Below are 20,219 nucleotides of genomic sequence, written 5' to 3' on the forward strand. Positions count from 1 at the left end.
CTCGGGCCACACGCCGGAAAGACGCCCTACTCCTGGGCCCGCGCGAGGAAGTGTCCGGGTCCCGGAGGGCGGGGTTTGCAGCCTTGGAGGTCGCCATGACTACCGAGCCCGAGGACCCTGTGGCCGCCTTGGCTGCCGAGCCTGCGGTGCCGTCGCTTGTGGATCGTTACTTTACTCGCTGGTACAAAGCGGGTAAGTGGGGAATGATGTTCGTCTCTCCTGGGCCCCATTGGCAATATGATGACAGATCATAAGCCACGCGCACTCTCCCCACAGCAGAAGGAACTGATCTCTGTTCCCCTCTAGGCCAAGGGAATGATATTTGCAGAGACGTGGAAAAACAGCAGGTTTCATTCTGGGGAGGTTGAGTGCAGTGCGAGTTCGGAGGGTGGGTTGCTTGGGGGAAGATGATAGTCTAAGGTGAGGTCTTCGAGGGAGGTAGGAATTGGCTTGCAATCTCCTTGAGTACCTGAAGGGTTTTAAGGGACTCAGTGCACCATAAAATGATTTAATCAATCAGGTCGAAACTAAGAGGCATAGGGAGTGAGAAAAGAGGGTGGGTTAGAAAGAGGCATTTAGGTGGCAGATGCTTCGAACTGTGTTGCTAGAGAAGACTCTTGAGAGTCCCTTGGACAGCAAAATCAAACCAGCCAATCCTAAAGGAAATCAGCTCCGAATGTGCACTGGAAGGATTGATGCTGAAGCTCTAATACTTTGGCCACCTGATGCAAAAAGCCAACTCATTGGAAAAGACCCTGATGCTGGAAAAGACTGAAGGCAGGAGAAAGGGGGGAGGTGACAGGATGAGGTGGTTGGATGGCATCACCGACTCAATGGACACGAGTTTGAACAAACACCCGGAGATAGTGAAGGACAGCGAAGACTGGTGTGCTGCAGTCCACGCAGTGGCAAAGAGTCGGACACAGCTGAGCTACTGAACAACAAGAAAGCAGAATCTATTACACTTTGCCACTCCCTGGTGGTTCAGTGGTAAAGAATCTGCCTACAACAAAGGAGACCCCAGGTTCTATCCCTGGGCCGGGAAGATTCCCTGGAGAGGGGAATGGCAACCCACTCCAGTATTCTTGCCTGAAATATCCCATGGACAGAAGAGCCTGGTGGGCTGCAGTCCATGGGGTCACAAAGAGTCGAACATGACTGAGCGACTAACACACTCTTACAAGTAGGTATCCTATTGGAGAGCTTTGTGTACCTTCAAATAAGAGTGATACGAGCATCACTGGGGACCCTCCTCCACATCCATGCTTATATTCATTCAGGGATAATAGGTATAATCATTTTTTGCAATATGGAAATATTTTGTAATAGCATGTCTTATTGGCCAATAAGACACCAAACTTTGTGTAACCAACCACCAGGTTTATCCTAGATTGAGGGACTTCCTGGAATGCATGACTTTCAGTGCTAACATTAGGACAGTCCTGGGCAAACCAGGATGAGTTACTCACTCTAAAATTGACCAAGAAAACATGTGCTACTATGTTATATTAAAAAGATGCATCACTAATCATCACTTTTTTCTCTAATAGAAATAACGAGTATAATCATTTTAAAGTGAGGATAAAACAAGATGGAGCAAAGAATTAACATCACTTTGACATTGAACGAATGATTCCATCTTGAACAGATTTAACTTTATAGGAAAGCTTTCAGTTCTTCAGTTCAGTCGCTCAGTCATGTCTGACTCTTTGTGACCCCATGAATCACTGCACGCCAGGCCTCCCTGTCCATCACCAACTCCCGGAGTTCACCCAAACTCACGTGCATCAAGTTGGTGATAACATCCAGCCATCTCATTCTCTGTCGTCCCCTTCTCTTCCTGCCCCCAATCCCTCCCAGCATCAGAGTCTTTTCCAGTGCGTCAACTCTTCCCATGAGGTGGCCAAAGTATTGGAGTTTCAGCTTTAGCATCAGTCCTTCCAATGAACACCCAGGATCGATCTCCTTCAGAATGGACTGGTTGGATCTCCTTGCAGTCCAAGGGACTCTCAAGGGTCTTCTCCAGCACCACAGTTCAAAAGCATCAATTCTTCGGCGATCAGCTTTCTTCACAGTCCAACTCTCACATCCATACATGACCACTGGTAAAACCATAGCCTTGACTAGACGGACCTTTGTTGGCAAAGTAATGTCTCTGCCTTTTAATATGCTATAGAAAGCCTTTAGGTATATCTTTTTGAGCAATGAGGGGATACCAGTGACATATGTATCTAGTCTTCACAATTAATATCTTTATGAACCAAAGAAAGTACCACACAGTGGCAGTAAATACTGACTCAAGAGCCATATACTCATTCATTTCTTCTAGATGTCAAAGGAAAACCCTGTGAAGACCACTGCATACTACAGCACTCTAACCGGTAAGCAAATTGGAAATTTTAAATTATTAAAAAAAATTTTTTTCTGGTATTGTAGTCTCGTATGGTCTTGTACTGAATATTCACTAAATGATTATCTTCCACTATGTTGAGTATTATGTATATAATAGGCATTTGCTTGACAAGAATGAGTTTTTCAGTGCTTACACTAAACAAGTAAACTTGATTACTCAGACATCCAAATGGAGGGCCATACCCTTAGTCAGCTACTACCTCAAGTAACCAGCCTGTGCCTAGCCATGGAATTGCCTGAGCCCATGGAGAGGGCCAGGGTGGAAACACAGATGTACATATGGGCATGCCTCAGTGCTATCTAACACCTTGGTACTCTTCCCTTTTAGGGGAAGGAAATTCAATCAGATTTTCTCCATTTTTATTATCGTATTCTTCAGTTAAGCTCCAATAGTAGCTGGGGGAAAAACGTGCGGGGGAGGGGTGGGTGGGGAGGGCACGATAGGTTGACTAAACAAATGTCAGCTCAGCTTTTCTTGCGCCAATAGGAATACTATATTATAGGAGGAAGAATGATACCATGAAATAATATAGGATCAATTTTTGCTCCTCGTAGAATATGTGTCATCACGTTGGCAGGATCTCATCCAGTTCTTCAAAGTGGAAAAACAATTAAAAGCATTTCTTATCAAATCAGTACCAACTGTAGCAGACTTCAGAACAAAGTCTCTGGGAAATTTAAGCGGGTATGTACCTGTATTTCTTTACTTAAATCCTCTATTATCAGAATAATGATAGAGCCAGTCAGTCTTATAACCAGCAATATATACCCAGCATATTTCCCTGGTGGTTAGAGATGATTTTAAGAATCATCTTGAACTTTTAACTCTAAAAGAAATTCTCAGACCAAAAAGATAAGGTATTTCAAAAGGTATATTATCTGTCATATAGGTTCTGTACCACCATCCCCAGGATAAAGGATGGAGAAAGTGGGCCTTTGAAAGAACAACTCTAATACCAATATAAGAAGATATTTTGTCCCTTCTAATTTTATTAAATCAGTATGTCAAATTTTATAAAATTTAGGTGATCAATGCTTTTTTGTCACATATTTTCACATGTGAATTTAAAAGAAAAAAAAAAGTTCTGGGGTAGTGGAAAAAAAAATCAGTCTTAAGAAAATACATAGTATTTGCTTCATATTATTTCCCATTCCTAAATCATTGCCAGTCTAGTACACATCTAGCTATACCTTCTTCCTCCAAATAGTGTTCAGCTATAGAAAAATGTTATCTCTATCCTCTACAACTCTATGCAAGACCAATATTATTAATATTAAAGGAGGGTATCACACCAAGCACAATTCAATACCATACTAAAATATCCTGACAAAGCCCCCGGATAGGAAAGTTTGAGTGGATGACTTCAGTTTAGTTCAGTTGCTTAGTCGTGTCTGACTCTTTGCGACCCCATGGACCACAGCACGCCAGGCCTCCCTATCCGTCACCAACTCCCGGAGTTTACGCAAACTCATGTCCATTGAGTTGGTGATGCCATCCAGCCATCTCATCCTCTGTCGTCCCCTTCTCTTCCTGCCTTCAATCTTTCCCAGCATCAGGGTCTTTTCTAATGAGTCAGTTCTTTGCATCAGGTGGCCAAAGTATTGGAGTTTCAGCTTCAACATCAGTCCTTCCAATGAACATTCAGAACTGATTTCCTTTAGGATGGACTGGATGGATCTCCTTGCAGTCCAGGGACTCTCAAGAGTCTTCTCCAGCATTATAGTTCAAAAGCATCAATTCTTCTGCGCTCAGCTTTCTTTATAGTCCAATCCTCACATCCATACATGACTATTGGAAAAACCATAGCCTTGACTAGACAGACCTTTGTTGGCAAAGTAATGTCTCTGCTTTTTAATATGCTGTCTAGGTTGGTTACTCACTGGAATAGTCTGATGCTAGGAAGGATTGGGGGTGGGAGGAGATGGGGACGACAGAGAATGAGATGGCTGGATGGCATCACCGACTCGATGGACATGAGTTTGAGCGAACTCCGGGAGTTGGTGATGGACAGGGAGGCCTGGCATGCTGTGATTCATGAGGTCGTAAAGAGTCGGACACGACTGAGCAACTGAACTGAACTGAACTGAAGGTTTGTCGTAACTTTTTTTCCAAGGAGTGTCTTTTAATTTCATGGCTGCAGTCACCATCTGCAGTGATTTTCATTTACTGAGTTCATACAAAGAGTTTCTGCTAATTACCCTCACTGTTCTATAAGACCCTTGTTTATAGTAGACCGAAAGGCCTCTAATAACCTGCCTTATAATTATTGATTTTTTTCCCCTCTCATTCAAGAAGAAAATGGACTTTAAAAAGCAGGGACCATTCTTTGAACTCTACAAACTACAAGTAAAGTGTTTCTGATGTTCCTGTGATAAATCTTTGTCCAAAACAGTAACACCATTATTACTACTGAGGAACAGAGAGGGACCTGCATTTGGAACCCTCTGTAGATAAACTTTGATTGGATCTCAGCACGGCTCATCATATGTTCTAAGAGAGGTGACAACAGGAGTTAAAATGCTTCTTTTTGACAGAGACCCAGTGGTAGAGAAACCATCTAGGATGAATCCCTAACTGCTTCTTCCAAAAGTGGGGAGTCACACTGACTAGTATTTTGAAACAAAGTCACCACATGCAAGAGAAGTGAAGCCTGCGTGCTAACACCTGAATACTAATAATACTGTGAGTGGTAAAAAGGGCCTGAAGAACAGCATCTAGACCTCAAATGTTCACTGCAGTAAAAATTCCTAGAAGAAAAGAGCAACACGTGAGCCATGCTTGCATCCGTTTCCTATGAGCCTCCTTGTAGGTTACTTGTCAGAAGTTCTCCAGGTATATCCGTACAGTGGAGTAGACGAAACTAAAGCCGTGCCATGACATTCAGACAGATTAATGTAAAAATGCAGTATTCACTAGTGGGAGACCGGGTAAAGAGTCAATTATTCTTAACTGCTACTTAAAACTTTTCTGTTTTCCACATTTTCCTTAAAGGGCATTTTTTAAATTAGAAAAGAGATCCCTCTTCAAAAAGCCTTAGTGACTGACCCTAATAAAGAAGTCCTTTTATCTGTTAAAGTTCTAATATAAAAATAAGTGGAAATCTTAATGAAACTTTGTATGACATTGCAGTTGTTTACTATAATACTGGATTTTATATTGTTTATTGATAAGATTTCCCTGCCCTTTTGATATCTTTACACTTGGGCAACCCACTCCAGTGTTCTTGCCTGGAGAATCCCAGGGAAGGGGGAGCCTGGTGGGCTTCCGTCTATGGGGTCACACAGAGTCGGACACGACTGAAGTGACGCAGCAGCAGCAGCAGCAGCAGGGTATATGGAGCTTTCTCGTATACAGTTAAATATAACGTATAATAAGATAAAACATATTCTTAATACGTAACTAAACTCTTATCACATGTGTCTTTGACTGCTTTTTCCCCTAGAGCTTATTAGGATGTTACCTGACCTGTAGCAGGCATTTAATACATAAATGTTTGAAGAAATCAATGTTTTTTTTCTGTACTTCACTCATTTTTACTTAAAACACAAATTCCAGGAATATATGCCATTGTAACACTGAGGGCTGCCTCTCAAAGAAAAATGAAAATGTACATCAATTAATTTTTCTTCCCTTTTATTATCAGGGGGCACAGTTTCTCACAGAACTTGCACCTCTGTGTAAGATTTACTGCTCAGATGGAGAAGAATATACCATATCTAGGTAAGTTACTTTTGAACCACAACTTTGGAGAAACAAAGGAGCTGACATTTTTCATCAAAAGTTTTTTTTTTTTTTAAACTAGCTGTGTTAGAGGACGGTTGATGGAAGTGAATGAAAACATTCTCCATAAACCATCTATTCTTCAAGAGAAGGTAAAAGGGGCTGGGGAAGTAGGAGCCCATCCTGTACTTTTAATCTGATTTTGGTATCATTCAACAGCATTAAATATGGTTTCCCTTCTAGCCATCTACCGAAGGCTACATTGCAGTTGTGTTGCCCAAATTTGAAGAAAGTAAAAGCGTAACAGAAGGGTTACTGACACAGAAGGAGTATGAAGAAGTTGTGGGGAAACGCCTCAAAGCCACAACAGCTGCCTCATGAGGGGCGAGGGCTGAGACGGAGGAAAGCAACACTGCATCCTTGTCCTTACCTGGCCTCCCAGTCCGTGCACCAAGGAAGGACCAGCACGGGCAAAGCCGACTTCACACCCGGCCATCCGCACGGAGGCCCGATCTTAAAACCTGACCAAGTTTTCCTTCTTTGTCTCGCGTAACAAGCCTCAATTCTGTCTTCAGCCTCCCAGATCTGACTGCCCACGTACTCACTGTTCTTCTCTTGCTTTTCTCTAACAACTGGCAAGCGAGAGATGTTTTCCTGGTTAAAAACCATCAAACAAAGCATTCTGAGGAAAAATTTACTCATCATCCTGTAGCCCATTAATAACTACTGTGTTTTGACATAATTCTGTTTGAATGTTATGGCATGGTAATTGTTTTTGCCTCAATTTTCCGTCATTTTGAAGCTGAAAAACAACCAGCCTTTCTTCCCCAATCTGCTTCAGTGTGACAGCACCTAAACGTCTGGTCTCACTTAGGTTGCCAAGAAGAGGCCAGGGTGTAGAGTTTGCCTTCTCTGTTCCTACAGCTTGGCCTTCAGCTCTGAACAATGTAGCATGTAACACTGGCTTCTTAATGGGGGACACATGAAAAGACTTTGAAAGGGGCTTTGCTAACATGGAAATATTACCATGTGGTATTAAAATAACACATGTATTTGTGGTCAGTCAATCTCAGACTTCAGTTACAGGATAACCAGTGAAGAAGTTATTATAATTCAAAGACACAGATGCCTTTGAACAGAAAAAAAGCTTTCATATTTAAAGAAACAAAAATCTATGAATTTATGGTTTAAGATTTATTTACAATGAATTTCAAATAAAAGGGCTTTTTAAATTGTTATTTTTCCTTAAGGGCTGCAACACATACAAACATACAAATATTTGTTAAAAGTTATCATTGATGTGTAAATTCTTTTGGACTTCCATAATCATTTGCTGTACAAGTCGTAAGTTATCCCTTTCCCACCCCAACTTGCACTCTGAACCAGATGTGAAACAATGGACTGGTTTAAAATTGGAAAAGGAGTACCTCAAGGCTGTATACTGTCACTCTGCTTATTTAACTTATATGCAGAGTACATCATGCAAAATGCTGGGCTGGATGAAACACAAGCTGGGAGCAAGACTGCTGGGAGAAATATCAACTTCAGATATGCATATAACACCAACCTTATGGCAGAAAGTGAAGAGGAACTAAAAAGCCTCTTGATGAAGGTGAAAGAGGAGAGTGAAAAAGTTGGCTTAAAGCTCAACATTCAAAAAACTAAGATGGCATCTGGTCCCATCAATGCATAGCAAATGGTGAAAAAATGGAACAGTGACAAAGACTTTCTTTTCTTGGGCTTCAAAATCATTGTGGACAGTGAATCCAGCCATGAAATTAAAAGACCCTTGCTCCTTGGAAGAAAAACTATAACAAATCTAGACAGCATATTAAAAAGCTGAGACATCACTTTGCTGTCCAAGGTCCCGTATAGTCAAAGCTATAGTTTTTCTAGTAGTCACGAAAGAATTGATGCTTTCAAACTGTAGTGCCAGAAAAGACTCTTGAGAGTCCCTTGGACAGCAAGGAGAGCAAACCAGTCAATCCTAAAGGAAATCAACCCTGAATATTCATTTTAAGAACTCATGCTGAAACTCCGATACTTTGGCTACCTGATAGGAAGAGCCAACTCAAAGGAAAAGACCTTGATGCTTGGAAAGACTGAGGGCAGCAGGAGAAGGGGATGACAGGATGAGATGGTTGGATGGCTTCATCAACTCAATGGACATGAGTTTGAGCAAACTCTGGGAGACAGTGAAGGACAGGGAAGCCTGGCATGCTGTGGTCCATGGGGTCACAAAGTTGGACATGACTTAGCAAATGAACAACAATTCTCATTTCAAGTATATAAGCTCTTTTGTGAATAAAGTTTTTAAATTATTTTTGATTTATAAGGAAAATTCTTTTACGTGCCAGCCTGACTGTCCCTTAAGTATGATACACCAGACATGATACAAGTAGTAACTCTGAACCTCTGCTGTGATAGTACTGTGAGCTGAAAGTGTAACTGTAAACCAGCAAATCCCCATTACATGTAGCACAAATGATTCCCAGAGATGTCATAAAGATAGTAAAAGAATTACATATCTGTTTTACATATACTGTTACCTCACAGCATTCTCCCATTATTTCCACTGTAATTTAAAAGAATATTTTGGTTTCAGGGAATAAATATCATGTTTGGTGATATTTATAAAGAAATATTTTATAAAAGTCATAACAAAGCTGACTACATCCCATAGTCTCCCGAAGGCCTACAGTAAATTCAAGTTTCCTTCAATAAAATACTGACTAGCTAGGTGGTAGTTCTGTGGTTCTTCAGGATCTGGTGCATATTCATTATGAAGGCTGAACTAGATAATTATCATCAGACAGGCCTATAGAAATACTGCCTTTTGGCAACTGGCATGTCCTGTTAGATTTCAAAATGAGTTTCAAAGCACTGTGATAAAAGAACAGAAAAACAGTTAACTACACCATCAGGACAGAATTTCTAAACGGATCCTACAAACCCACCCCACAAAAACAAAAGCTTTGAACCCTAAAATTTAAAAGACTAAAGATGTTTATTTGTTTTATAATGAACATTCCAAAGGCACGTATATAAAATGTATGTTTACTCAGAATTTAAACAGCTTAGTTCAGTTATTCTGTCTGCTATCTTACATTCCATCAGTCACTACTGAGAAGTACAAAAACTACTTCCAACTAATATTCAAGGCAGAAACAAGCCAGCTATGCTAGAACGAGAACTACAACCACTTCCTAGTGAGCTTCCCTCTAGGATTTTGTGGCGTGAGCTCCGTGATCCTGCTTTTGGAAGGGAGAGGAGAGGGACATGCATCACAATAGACTGCCTGTGCTCTGAAACACCAGAGAACAAATGAGTGCTCTTAGGATGGATGACCTGCCACAGAGGGGAAGGCAGAGGCCCAGTCATTCCCAGTGGACAGGAGGGAGTGAAGAAGAGCCCACAGACATGGAAAACCCTGCATCACCGAGACTCCTGGGTATCTTCTGCTGCAAACTAGTGTCCTAGATGAGAAGCTTAAATTTTATAAAATAGGAAGTTAAGGTAAAATATGCCATCAGTGAGCACATATTTAAAATAGCTTCTTTGGATTAAACTGTCATTAAGACAGTAGGGATATTTGGTCTGACTTAAAGAACATTATTTAAAGCAATGTTCCATTTTAAAATCACCCTGCAATTAGAAATACAGCAACTACCATGGCATTTAGTAGATGTCAGAAAGCTTCACAATCGGCTTCATGATCAGAAAATAAAGCAAGATTTCAGTTTGTTTTCTCTCCAAAATTGTTGAGTTTCTGAAGCATAAAGGATCATTTGCTTTCTAAAATGGTCAGTGTTGCCACATGGTGTTCCCAAGATCTGACCTCAAATGTTTCTCAAGTTTACCATCCATAGTTGGAACTGAGACCCATCTGCTGTTTTCCACCTAAAGCTGGAAAGAATTGAGATAATTAGTTTCTACTTTACTCTTAAAATAAAAATTTCAAAATTAAACAGTATTTTCTTTCACATTTTCAATTACAATAATTTTTTAAATTTGAGTTTAAGATAAATCATCTCACCTTCTTCAGCAGTTTATAGCAGAGTGAGAGAAGCTGAACCAAAACAGCCATCATGGATCTTGCCTTTGTAATACACTTATCAACCTATAGTGACAGAAAGCAAGCAGATCAAATTCTTACCAGGGGGCCTTCAAAAGACTTTATCATTTACAATTTCACCATTATAGAAATCTAAGGGATCTCAAAGGGTATACAGATTAAGGCATCTGAACTGACTTGATGAATTGAGGCCCCAGAACACAGAAGCTGCAACTGCTGCTGAAATCTCGTGTGTGCCAACTTCATGGAACCTCAGGAAGCATGAATGGAAAATCCACTTGCTCTACTTCAGACCATTTATGGGTTTCTCAGTGTGCAGCAAACAGTGGCAGCAAACCCCTTAACTTGCAGTCCCCTGCACTCTACCCTGCTGCACACAGACTTCCTAAGATAAACAAAAGGAGCCTTTCTCTGAAGGGTCTGTGCCCCAGACAGGCGATGATGGCAGCTGCTCAGTGCTATGACATTAATCATGTCCAAAAAGCTAATTTAGCTGGTGAACCTACTGCTCCCTGAGGTCAATTATAACTGCAGATGACAAATGGTTCTTGTAGTTGAGGCAGGAAAAATGGAAATAAATTGTACTTTGGGTATTAACGCTTTGTTTGAAGGAAGAGGCTGGAAGCTAACCTAATGAAAAAAGGAGTGGGAAAGTTTCTCAAGTGCCTTCCTGCATATCCCACTGTCCCTTTTACCTTTAGAAACACTTGATTCTGTAAAGGTGTCTTAATTATTGTCTGGAGCTGGTGGCAGAGAGGAACAAACTTGTTTATTTCCAGGAGAAGCATAAGTTTGTCATCATCTTTCAGCTGAAATGTAAATATATACAGTTATAACAATTCCAGTGAAACTCCATCTTTTAAACATCAAATACTGTTATACCTTAATAATACACTCTCAAAATGAGTATTTATGACATCACCACCAGGACCAGACAGGGGGATATGTGAATTACCTGTTTTGAGAAAGCCTGTACACTTGAAGCAAGCTTCAAACCCTCTTCAGCAAAAACCTGGTAGAAAGGAAAAACATCACTACTTTAAGTGTATGTCTTCTAGGTAGTTGGTAACAAGTACACTCATAGATAATTTTCATATGGAATTTTAAAACTAAAACCAAACATTAAACACCTGTCATGGAACTCCTAAGGTTTTTGTTGTACCCAGGAAAACACAAGAGTTTAACTATCCACAAGCAGATTTCCCAGACATGGTGCAAACTTACCCTGCAGAGGCTCATCTATTTGTGGCCACCTCCAATTACCATGGAGGATCATGTGATATTTAGAAAAATTATGTCTGGGCTTCTGGATGGATCTGAAATTCATCCCATAATATCCCCAATTATAAAAGGGTGATGAATCTTGGAACATGAGGTCAAAAGCATTAAAACATTGGTTTCTGCTTCTGGCTTAGCAAGAGAGAATCTGTCACCAATATATGTTCTTCAGCCAGCCATCTGAAGGGAGCAATTCAGATTAGACTTTCACTATTTACCACACATTCTGTGATTTATTAGTAAGGAGAATAGGGTGATAGGAAAGAATGCTGGAAAGTACTTTAGAATATTCAGGATGATTATTTTTAAATGGTACACAGAATCTTTGAGAGCGAGAGATACCAGGGAAATGAAGATGTAGCTTTAGGTGGCTGCAGTAAGAGGTAAAGAGAACGGGGTGAATTTGAGAATGATTTTTGACGAAAAATAATAGATCTTGGTAATAAATTAGATAAAGCATATGAAGAAGGAGAAAATCATTTCAGGGTTAATTTTAACCCTCTTTCCAACAGCCTTGCTATCATGGGATAAACTGACCTCAGGGTCAAATAGCCCTTTACCTCCTTCCTTAGCCTTTAAAAGGGAAACCAATGTGTTTCACACCAACCTTCAAACCTAATGGAATAACTCACTTAACCCACATGTTCCTCCACATCCTTCCACATTACCACTTTCTCTTGTACATGTCTGCTCTTCCCTTCTAGCCTGCAACCCCCTAGGGGCAAGATCCCTGTCTCTCAGAGTATCACGGTCTCAAAACCACCTGAAAGCTGATGACTCCTAAGTCTCTCTCTATTCTTGAGCTATCCTGACATGAACTGTACATCTTACTTGAGCAAAACTACATGCTTGATTTCCAGCCTCTAAATCCAGTGTTGTTCCTCTGTTCCTTATCTCAGTAAATGGCGCTACTGTTTACCCTGTTGGTCAAACCAAAAGCCTTTGAAAACAGAAGTCCGGTCATGCCATTGCAAAACCCTCGATGGGTTTTCTATCATTCTTGGGGAAAAAAAAAAATAAGGTTTTTCCCAAGGCTCAGAAATGTCGTACGTTACCACCTTCCTTCTTGTTCACTCCATCCCACCCACGCTTGTCTCCTCGTTCTTCAGACACCTGCACTTCCTATACCTCAGGGCCTTTGCACTTGTTTTGTCTAATATTCTACCCCCAAGATATCCGTCTAGCTCACTCTCTCAACACTCAACTCAAATGTTACCTCCTTAAAGAGGTCTTTTCTGACCACCCCTCTATCACTTATATGTTTTTATCTCTAAGTATTTATACATGGGCATTATACACTTAATTGTATATTGTCTATCTGCTCCCACTAGAATGTAAGCTCCATGGGGAGGGGAAGGGGCTTCCTTTTGTTCACTTTTCTCCACAGAGCTCTTAACCCCAGGATCTGACACACTAGTACAAATTCAATGACTATTTGATAAACATTTTATGTAGACACTTCAGCAGATGTTGGTTTAATAAATAAGCTAACACAGGAAGAAGGTAAGAGTGGATATTTTGCAGTGAAATACTCCCTATGATGCGGTCTGCCTTGGAGTGGATATGGGTCAAAATGAACAAAATGAATCCAGAATTTACTCCAACTTTTTAAACAGAGAAATAGCTCACTTATAGTCAATTTCACAGAAAATTGCAAATGAAATATCTTCTGCAGTTCTTCTGACTCTGCTGACTAGCATCAAGCTGAAATCCCTTCCCTGAAGAGGCTTCGGTGGAAAGCACAGGGGAATGCCAAAGGAAACTATCTAAAGGTGATAAAGTGATAGAAATTTCAAATGCAAGAATGCCCTTGGTTCTCGAGAGGCAAGCAGACTGACATGAGAGTCAGGGGAAACAAGAAAGGCATCTTGTAATCTCACCCATCGAAGCCTCTAAGTAAGGGAGGAGGATTAGAGTGCCTATGTGAAATTTCATAAGGCACACAGGGCAGAAGGGTAGCTGTCAGCGTTTCTGTCTCTCCCTGAATGCCCTGAATCATCAGGACTGGGGAAGAAGGAAACTAACATGGACTGAGACGCTGTAATGGTCTCAAGTCTGTGACAGATGCTTTCTTATGTATTTACTCATTTAGTCAATACCATTCATCCAGTTCAATAATGAAGTCAAAATGCTTTCCTAATGTTCAGGACAATGTAAGAGATAGACATCTGCTAACAGGATATTTTTACCTACTTAGGAAAACCTAAAATTTAATATTCCATCTAGTGACTATCAAAGCCCATTCTACTTTATCCCTATGTGTTTTTCCAAAAAGATAACCATGTTTTAGATTTAGCTCTAAAATATGCTATGCAAACCCCTGACTTTTCTGCCACTCTTCTACTGTACATGTGTGTTGTGTGTACAGGTAAACACACTAATATGATACGGTAAATCATTTAGAAAACTATCTGTTACCAACTTTTACTCCAGAATTAAAGTATTATCATAAAATGGAAATTAAACATACCTCTAGTTGATGAATTAAATCCTGGTAAGTTTTTAGTGGCCCCTCTCCCCTGAAATAAAATAATTATTAAGGAAGTAAGAAAAAGTTATTGCCTTGAAATTGATTTTATATTAAAGTTTTAGAGCATCCTGTGTATTTACAGACCCCAAATTTTGAAGAATAATGTTGAAGAGACGAGTAACATTGTCATTCTTCTTAAAACAGCTTTAATGTTTAACTCTTACCTCTTAAGGCACTTTTAAAAACTGGTAAACATTATATATGTTAATTTTATAATGCAAAGAAAATTAAAACTGACAACTTATATTGAAGTTTTATTTTTCTTTTTTAACCTTCTTCATTTTGCTTCATAAACTCAAGATATGATATCTGAAAATAAAAGGCCTTTGTTCCATAATGGATAAAAGATGAGACCAAAAATCAGGAGATTCTCATTTTTGATTCTAGTTTCAACTATGGCAAGAATTTAGGTGATTTTGATGAGGCACGTCAGTTAAGTTTCAATTCTGCGTCTATAAAATAAACAAAACAATATTTGTGCTACCACTCTCATCAAGATTAAGGAATATCACGTTGAAAACTACCAAGAAGAATTAAGAACTTCACAAGTGAAAAGTAAATTACAACAAAGAGCAACAGAATACATTAAGAAGAGCAGCAGCCTAGGCATGAATCAGAAGATCTGAAATCTAGTAGGTACCGGTTTGGCCCTAAATAGCTACTAGTTATGAACACAATATTCTTTTACTCTGATAAAATGTTGCAAAAAAGGACAAATGAAATTATGAAGCAGAAACCACTTTAAAAACTATATGACACTAGTATGTGTGAAATCTTTAAAAAGTATAATGCATTAGAAAATCTAAAATACATAAATTATAAAGAAATACGAGTAACTGTAAATAAATGACAAAGAAACTATATAAATCGTTAAGACAACCTTAAATAATAGCCTTAAGAAAAACTATAAAACTGACCAGGAAAATTACAAAACCGGTGCTGTGAAGACTAACAGATGAGTCTCAGAAAAAAGCAACTAGATGAGGCTGGTAAGCCATTGTCTTAATGGAAAACAGAAAAACTATCTGGGGCAGAAACAGGTATACTGACAGGGTGGGTAGAAAACAAAGCCAGCTTGAGAGTTTACGACAACTATATTACCGAGACTTGCAAGAACGACACAAGGTGTTATACATTACAGAAAATCCATTTTATTTTCCTGAATGTCAGTGGTTCCTGTCCAATAACCATACCCCAGGAACAAGTCCCCCTCCACAGAGCTTTAGTTATCCCTTCTCTTCACTATTAATAGAGCCTTTCAGGCCTCCAAGTCCCTGTGGGCCACAGGTCATCCCTTGCCAAGATCCACTTGTCTGACTCCAAAACAAAAACTGCTGACCATAGAATCCTGAAATATCCTGAGATAAGAAACAAGAAATAAAAGGGGCAGCCACAAACTTAAAAAAAAAAAATTTCTACTGATGAATCCTTTATTTGGGAAGATTTTATATACCAAGGGTTTCCCTGGTGGCTCAGATGGTAAAGAATCTGCCTGCAATGCAGGAGACCCAGGTTCAATCCTTGGGTCAGGAATATCCCCTGGAGAAGGGAATGGCAACCCACTCCAGTATTATTGCCTGGAGAATTCCATGGACAGAGGAGCCTGGTGGGTTACAGACCAGGGAGGGTCACAAAAAGTTGGACATGACTGAGCAGCTAACATTTTCACTTTATATACCAAACTACATTTGGTAAGTAAAAATTTATTTCTTCAGTTTTTAGCAGTCAAAAAATTTCTTCATCTGATTTTTATCACCATGAGATAACTAGCATGATTCCAGCTCAAAGTAAAGATCTCTGTTTCTTCAGTTAATCTTCACATTTCAGTTAACCACACGTTGAGTGTAGGTAAACAAATTCTATTTGACTTTCTTTTGTACACTTGACTCATCGGATTTTTAAGTGATATAAACTAAAAAAGGAGGTTAAAACTAGTTTGAGAAAATTCAATCCTGGGAGAAGGGTGCTAAGAATTAAGAACAAAGGAAGGAAACCACCGAAGTGGGGGACAAAAAGGTCCCCAATGATGAAAAATATGGAAAGATATTAACAAGTGACTGCCGACCAGAGGCAAAATTATTCAACTCCTATCATTTCTCCTTTACCCTCTGGAAGAATCATTTCTCTTGAAAGGGCAGAAGACATCCTTAAGACAAGAATGAGTGTTTCTTCCTCACTCATCTTCCTTCCATATGAGGAAATCCTCACTCACACAGCACCCCTCACTTCTCTCTGCTCTCTCACTTATCTCACCCCTCAGAAGAGGGTGGGCGTTTATTGATTTTTACCTTCAGTCTTTTTGCTGACTTTGCAAAAATAAATTGGACATGGTAGCCCTTTCATTTTTCCTTTTTCTCATGGTAGTAAAGGTACCCTTGGAATATATCTGGTCTTTCAAGTGTTTTAAGAGATACACTCTGCCCCTATGGGGTAAGATTCCTTAACTCTAGGTATTATTTTTAAAAACCTATTTGCCTATGGCTATAAACCACATTATTCAGTATCAGCTTTATAAATGCCACTGGTCCCCATCTGCCTGTTCTTTTGCTTATTTTTCAGTTAATTTTGAATTTGGGTGAAGAAAAAGGGGCTCCTTATTGAGCCCACACAGTGGTAGAGATCCCAATTAGTTTAGCTGAGCTTCAGACCAAACGGATTACATTCCAGAATACTGAAACAACCAGCAGGTGTGACCCACTGCTGATTATAATTTCAAAATCAAAATGAGTAGAAGAGAAGCCATAACACTGAACATATCATGTATTCTCCAGTTTTGAAAAATGAGTAAGATACACATCAAAAAATGAGTGAAAAGTCTGAGGTCATTTCTTGAGAAAATTCTAGAACAGGTTATTGAGTGCATAACTGATGAAAGTTTTAACAACAATGAGATACTATGCCATATGTATAATCTTCCATTATTATAAGAAAAGACAGAGAATGTAGCTCAGATCAATGTAAAGTTAGGGAAACGCTCTGCTACATAGTGAATGCTGATCCATGGAGCTGTGGCACGCTACTGACATGGCAGACCTCATGTCTCTATTCTCTGACCTGTGTACACGCAGTCACTGCGTAAAGATTTCAAAGGCGTGTCGTTTAAACTTACTGATGCAGGCCGGGGGAGACGCTGATATGTGGGATGACGACACAGCAGCAAGCAAAATTATTTCACAACTACCGACTCGATGGATGTGAGTCTGAGTGAACTCCGGGAATTGGTGATGGACAGGGAGGCCTGGCGTGCTGTGATTCATGGGGTCACAAAGAGTTGGACACAACTGAGCGACTGAACTGAACTGATGGAAGGAACGGGACACAAACCGAGAAGAGGATCTCATCTAAGTCTAAATCCTCGTTAAATGAATGTCTTCTTGCTGCATTCACTGAACTGTCACAAGAACTACTACTTACGTAGTCTTTTTACGTATATTTGAAACCAACTTCAATGACATAACATGGCACTTTTTCTTTATACCAGATATCATTAAATTCATTTTAAAAGGTAATGTAACTACATTTACCTAGTAAATAAATACAGAGAATAGGCCATACTGGACATGTTCCGTCCATATAGAACCATCTCATTCTCCTGATCCTCCCACTTCTCAATCTCGCAGTTGGCATCAGAAGTGAGCAAACCCAGTTTGAGTCCAAGCTTTGCTATCTTGGCTTGCTCCTACAAAACATACATTTTAATCACAACGATGTAGTCTTTAACTATATAAAAGTAAGACTGGAAGTAAGACTACTGCAAAAGAGAAGATCTTACCTCAGAGTCAGGCTTATCTGCCTTTAATGATCTCAGGTTTGCACTATTCTTCTGTGACAATAAAAAGATCAGAGCATCTTAAAAATCGGTACAGTTAATTCTGAAGACATGCAATAGTAACGAAAAGCATAACAAAGTACCTTAACAAAATTTTAACTGAAATTTTTTCAGTTCATACTTAAACTATATTAAACTGTTTAAGTAAAAACAATTATGGTTGCCCCTTGAGCAACGTGGGGGTTAAGGGCACTGACCCTCACCTTAGCCAAAAACCTCTGTATAACTTAAAAAGAATCCACCCTCCATATCCATAGCTCCCCCGTATCTATGGTTTTGCGTCTGTGGATTCAACCAACCTCAGATGGTGTAGCACTGTGGTATGTACGACTGAAAACAAATTCACTAATAAGTGGACCTCAAAGTTTAAACCCATGTTGTTCAAGGGTCCACTGTAATGGCAAATACCTAAATATGTGGGTTCAGCTTTGAACAGATAGGTAGTTAGAAATCTGGGGCTATGGAAAGCATCTGTGTTTCAGACTCTTAAAGACTTCCACAGTCTTCCCGCACACCAATTACTACACACCCAAACCTCCCTGGCCCCTCTGCTAAATTATTCTTAAGAAATGATGTAATAAAATTAACCACTACATGCAGCTTTCAATATTTTCCAAATGTTAAGACTCTGGAATTCATTTCCTTTAACCAGCTGCCCTTTTGAGGGATAAATTTCAGCCTCCTGGTTTCACTTACATCCAGATTCTTAATCCTATATCCCAGGTTATATAGGTAATTATACTTAGAATCTAGGATTTACTCTTTGAACCAACATGCTTTTATGGCCCCTAGCTTTGAAACAGCAAGTTAGTTTCTGCTGCTGCTAAGTCACTTCAGTCATGTCCGACTCTGTGTGACCCCACAGACAGAAGCCCACCAGGCTCCCCCGTCCCTGGGATTCTCCAGGCAAGAACACTGGAGTGGGTTGCCATTTCCTTCTCCAATGTGTGAAAGTGAAAAGTGAAAGTGAAGTCGCTCAGTCGTATCCGACCCTTAGGGACCCCAAGGACTGCATAGGCTATTTAAAACTCAAGAGTATATTTCTTCTAGGGCAGGAGAAAACACTGTACACCAGTTTGGTTACCAGGCTGGTCCACAGATGATTGCTTACTTGTAAAAACCACTATCTATAGCAATGTTTCTTTGAAAAATATTCAGAAGTTCTCTTGAGATGGCAGCCCAAGTTGGGTATTCCCTGCATTCTGAGATCTGGTGGGAACTCCCCTAGCTGGGGCACCAATTCCAAAACAGCTGAGCTAGTAGACAAAGAGGCCAGGAGACCAGGGAGCCATTTACTTTTTAAAGGAAACATTTATTTAAATCACACACACACACCTCCCACAGAGTATATATTCACACACATGGACACAAAGTGCAAATTATGATAAAACACTGTGCGTCTGCTTAGCTCAAGAAGGTAACTCTATGTCTACTTCTCCGTTTTTTGTTTCCCTTATTATCACCATGACTTACTACTTCTGACCAGCTATTCTGTCACCAGTTTAACTGCAGAACAGAACAACCGCAACTTTTTCCTTTTTTTCTGTCCTATAGTTTATGTTTGTTGTGCACTATAAAAAAATGGGCGGCGGTAAAGGACAGAAAATAAATTCAGGCAATCTATAAAGTTACACACACACACACGCACACACACACATGCAAAAGTGTTTAATGAAGACTGAAAGGGAATTGCCTCAAAAGGTACAGAAACCATCCTAATAATATAACCAAGCTTGCCATCTAGTGGGCACTATTTTATAATGCAGTCAGATACATCAGTTTTAGTCGGACAAAGCTAAAAAAACACTTCACGTGTCTAAAAACAAACACAATGGCTTATCTTCATTCATTACAGTAGAAAGCATTCAGAAAGTTCTTAGTCTGCATAAAATGGTTCCAACATGACCTTATGAATTAGACCCAAGCTATTAAAAACAAAAAACCCTTGACTTCAGATTACGGCTTCTTATTAAGCATAAAATCCATTACCTATTCCTTCAACCCCCAAACCAAACACAAATAACCGGACTATGGGCTTCATCTAGATTGCTACTCAGAATAACAATTCTGAAGAGTCACATTTAATATCCTCACTTTTTTTTGGTAATGTCAGTTATTGGAGGTTGCAGGGATGAGCAACAGGCAACCAGAACATAATTTGAATTCTGAATAAAAATATTCTCAAGTGGACAAAGATCTTCCACTTACCATTGGCTTTGGAAGTGAAAGGTAGCCATACTTCTCTCCTGCAAATAACATAATATAACTTAAAACAAATTTCCCACTACTCACATTTAATTTTTAAAATATCATTAAATAAACAAATGTTAGTACATTAGTTTGATAATTTAGTCTAGTAATTACATATGACTGA

At 39.6% G+C, this 20,219-nt stretch overlaps 2 protein-coding genes across 2 annotated transcripts in view; one reads left to right on the top strand and one right to left on the bottom strand.

Moving 5' to 3' along the window:
* The first annotated feature begins 8 nt into the window (after positions 1 to 8).
* Positions 9 to 8,606, top strand: ABITRAM (actin binding transcription modulator). Its single transcript, XM_055427541.2, has 6 exons — positions 9 to 192; positions 2,330 to 2,381; positions 2,968 to 3,097; positions 6,057 to 6,133; positions 6,216 to 6,285; positions 6,377 to 8,606. The coding sequence occupies exons 1-6, from the start codon at positions 96 to 98 to the stop codon at positions 6,512 to 6,514; spliced, it is 564 nt and encodes a 187-aa protein (XP_055283516.1). The 5' UTR covers positions 9 to 95; the 3' UTR covers positions 6,515 to 8,606.
* Positions 8,607 to 9,121: 515 nt separating this feature from the next.
* The window catches only part of CTNNAL1 (catenin alpha like 1), a 54,122-nt gene continuing 43,024 nt past the window's right edge, over positions 9,122 to 20,219 (bottom strand). Inside the window, exons 12-19 of the mRNA XM_088837789.1 lie at positions 20,054 to 20,091; positions 17,789 to 17,839; positions 17,541 to 17,695; positions 13,957 to 14,005; positions 11,164 to 11,220; positions 10,904 to 11,017; positions 10,170 to 10,253; positions 9,122 to 10,039 (exon numbers count right to left, since the gene is read on the bottom strand). Of these exons, the coding sequence (XP_088693915.1) occupies positions 10,034 to 10,039; positions 10,170 to 10,253; positions 10,904 to 11,017; positions 11,164 to 11,220; positions 13,957 to 14,005; positions 17,541 to 17,695; positions 17,789 to 17,839; positions 20,054 to 20,091 (554 nt within the window). The 3' untranslated portion in view covers positions 9,122 to 10,033. The remainder of the gene's footprint in view (positions 10,040 to 10,169; positions 10,254 to 10,903; positions 11,018 to 11,163; positions 11,221 to 13,956; positions 14,006 to 17,540; positions 17,696 to 17,788; positions 17,840 to 20,053; positions 20,092 to 20,219) is intronic.

The sequence above is a fragment of the Moschus berezovskii genome, chromosome 7, assembly GCF_049115385.1.
Source record: "Moschus berezovskii isolate FMDL1 chromosome 7, NW_MosBer_1.0, whole genome shotgun sequence".
NCBI classification, from domain to species: domain Eukaryota; kingdom Metazoa; phylum Chordata; class Mammalia; order Artiodactyla; family Moschidae; genus Moschus; species Moschus berezovskii.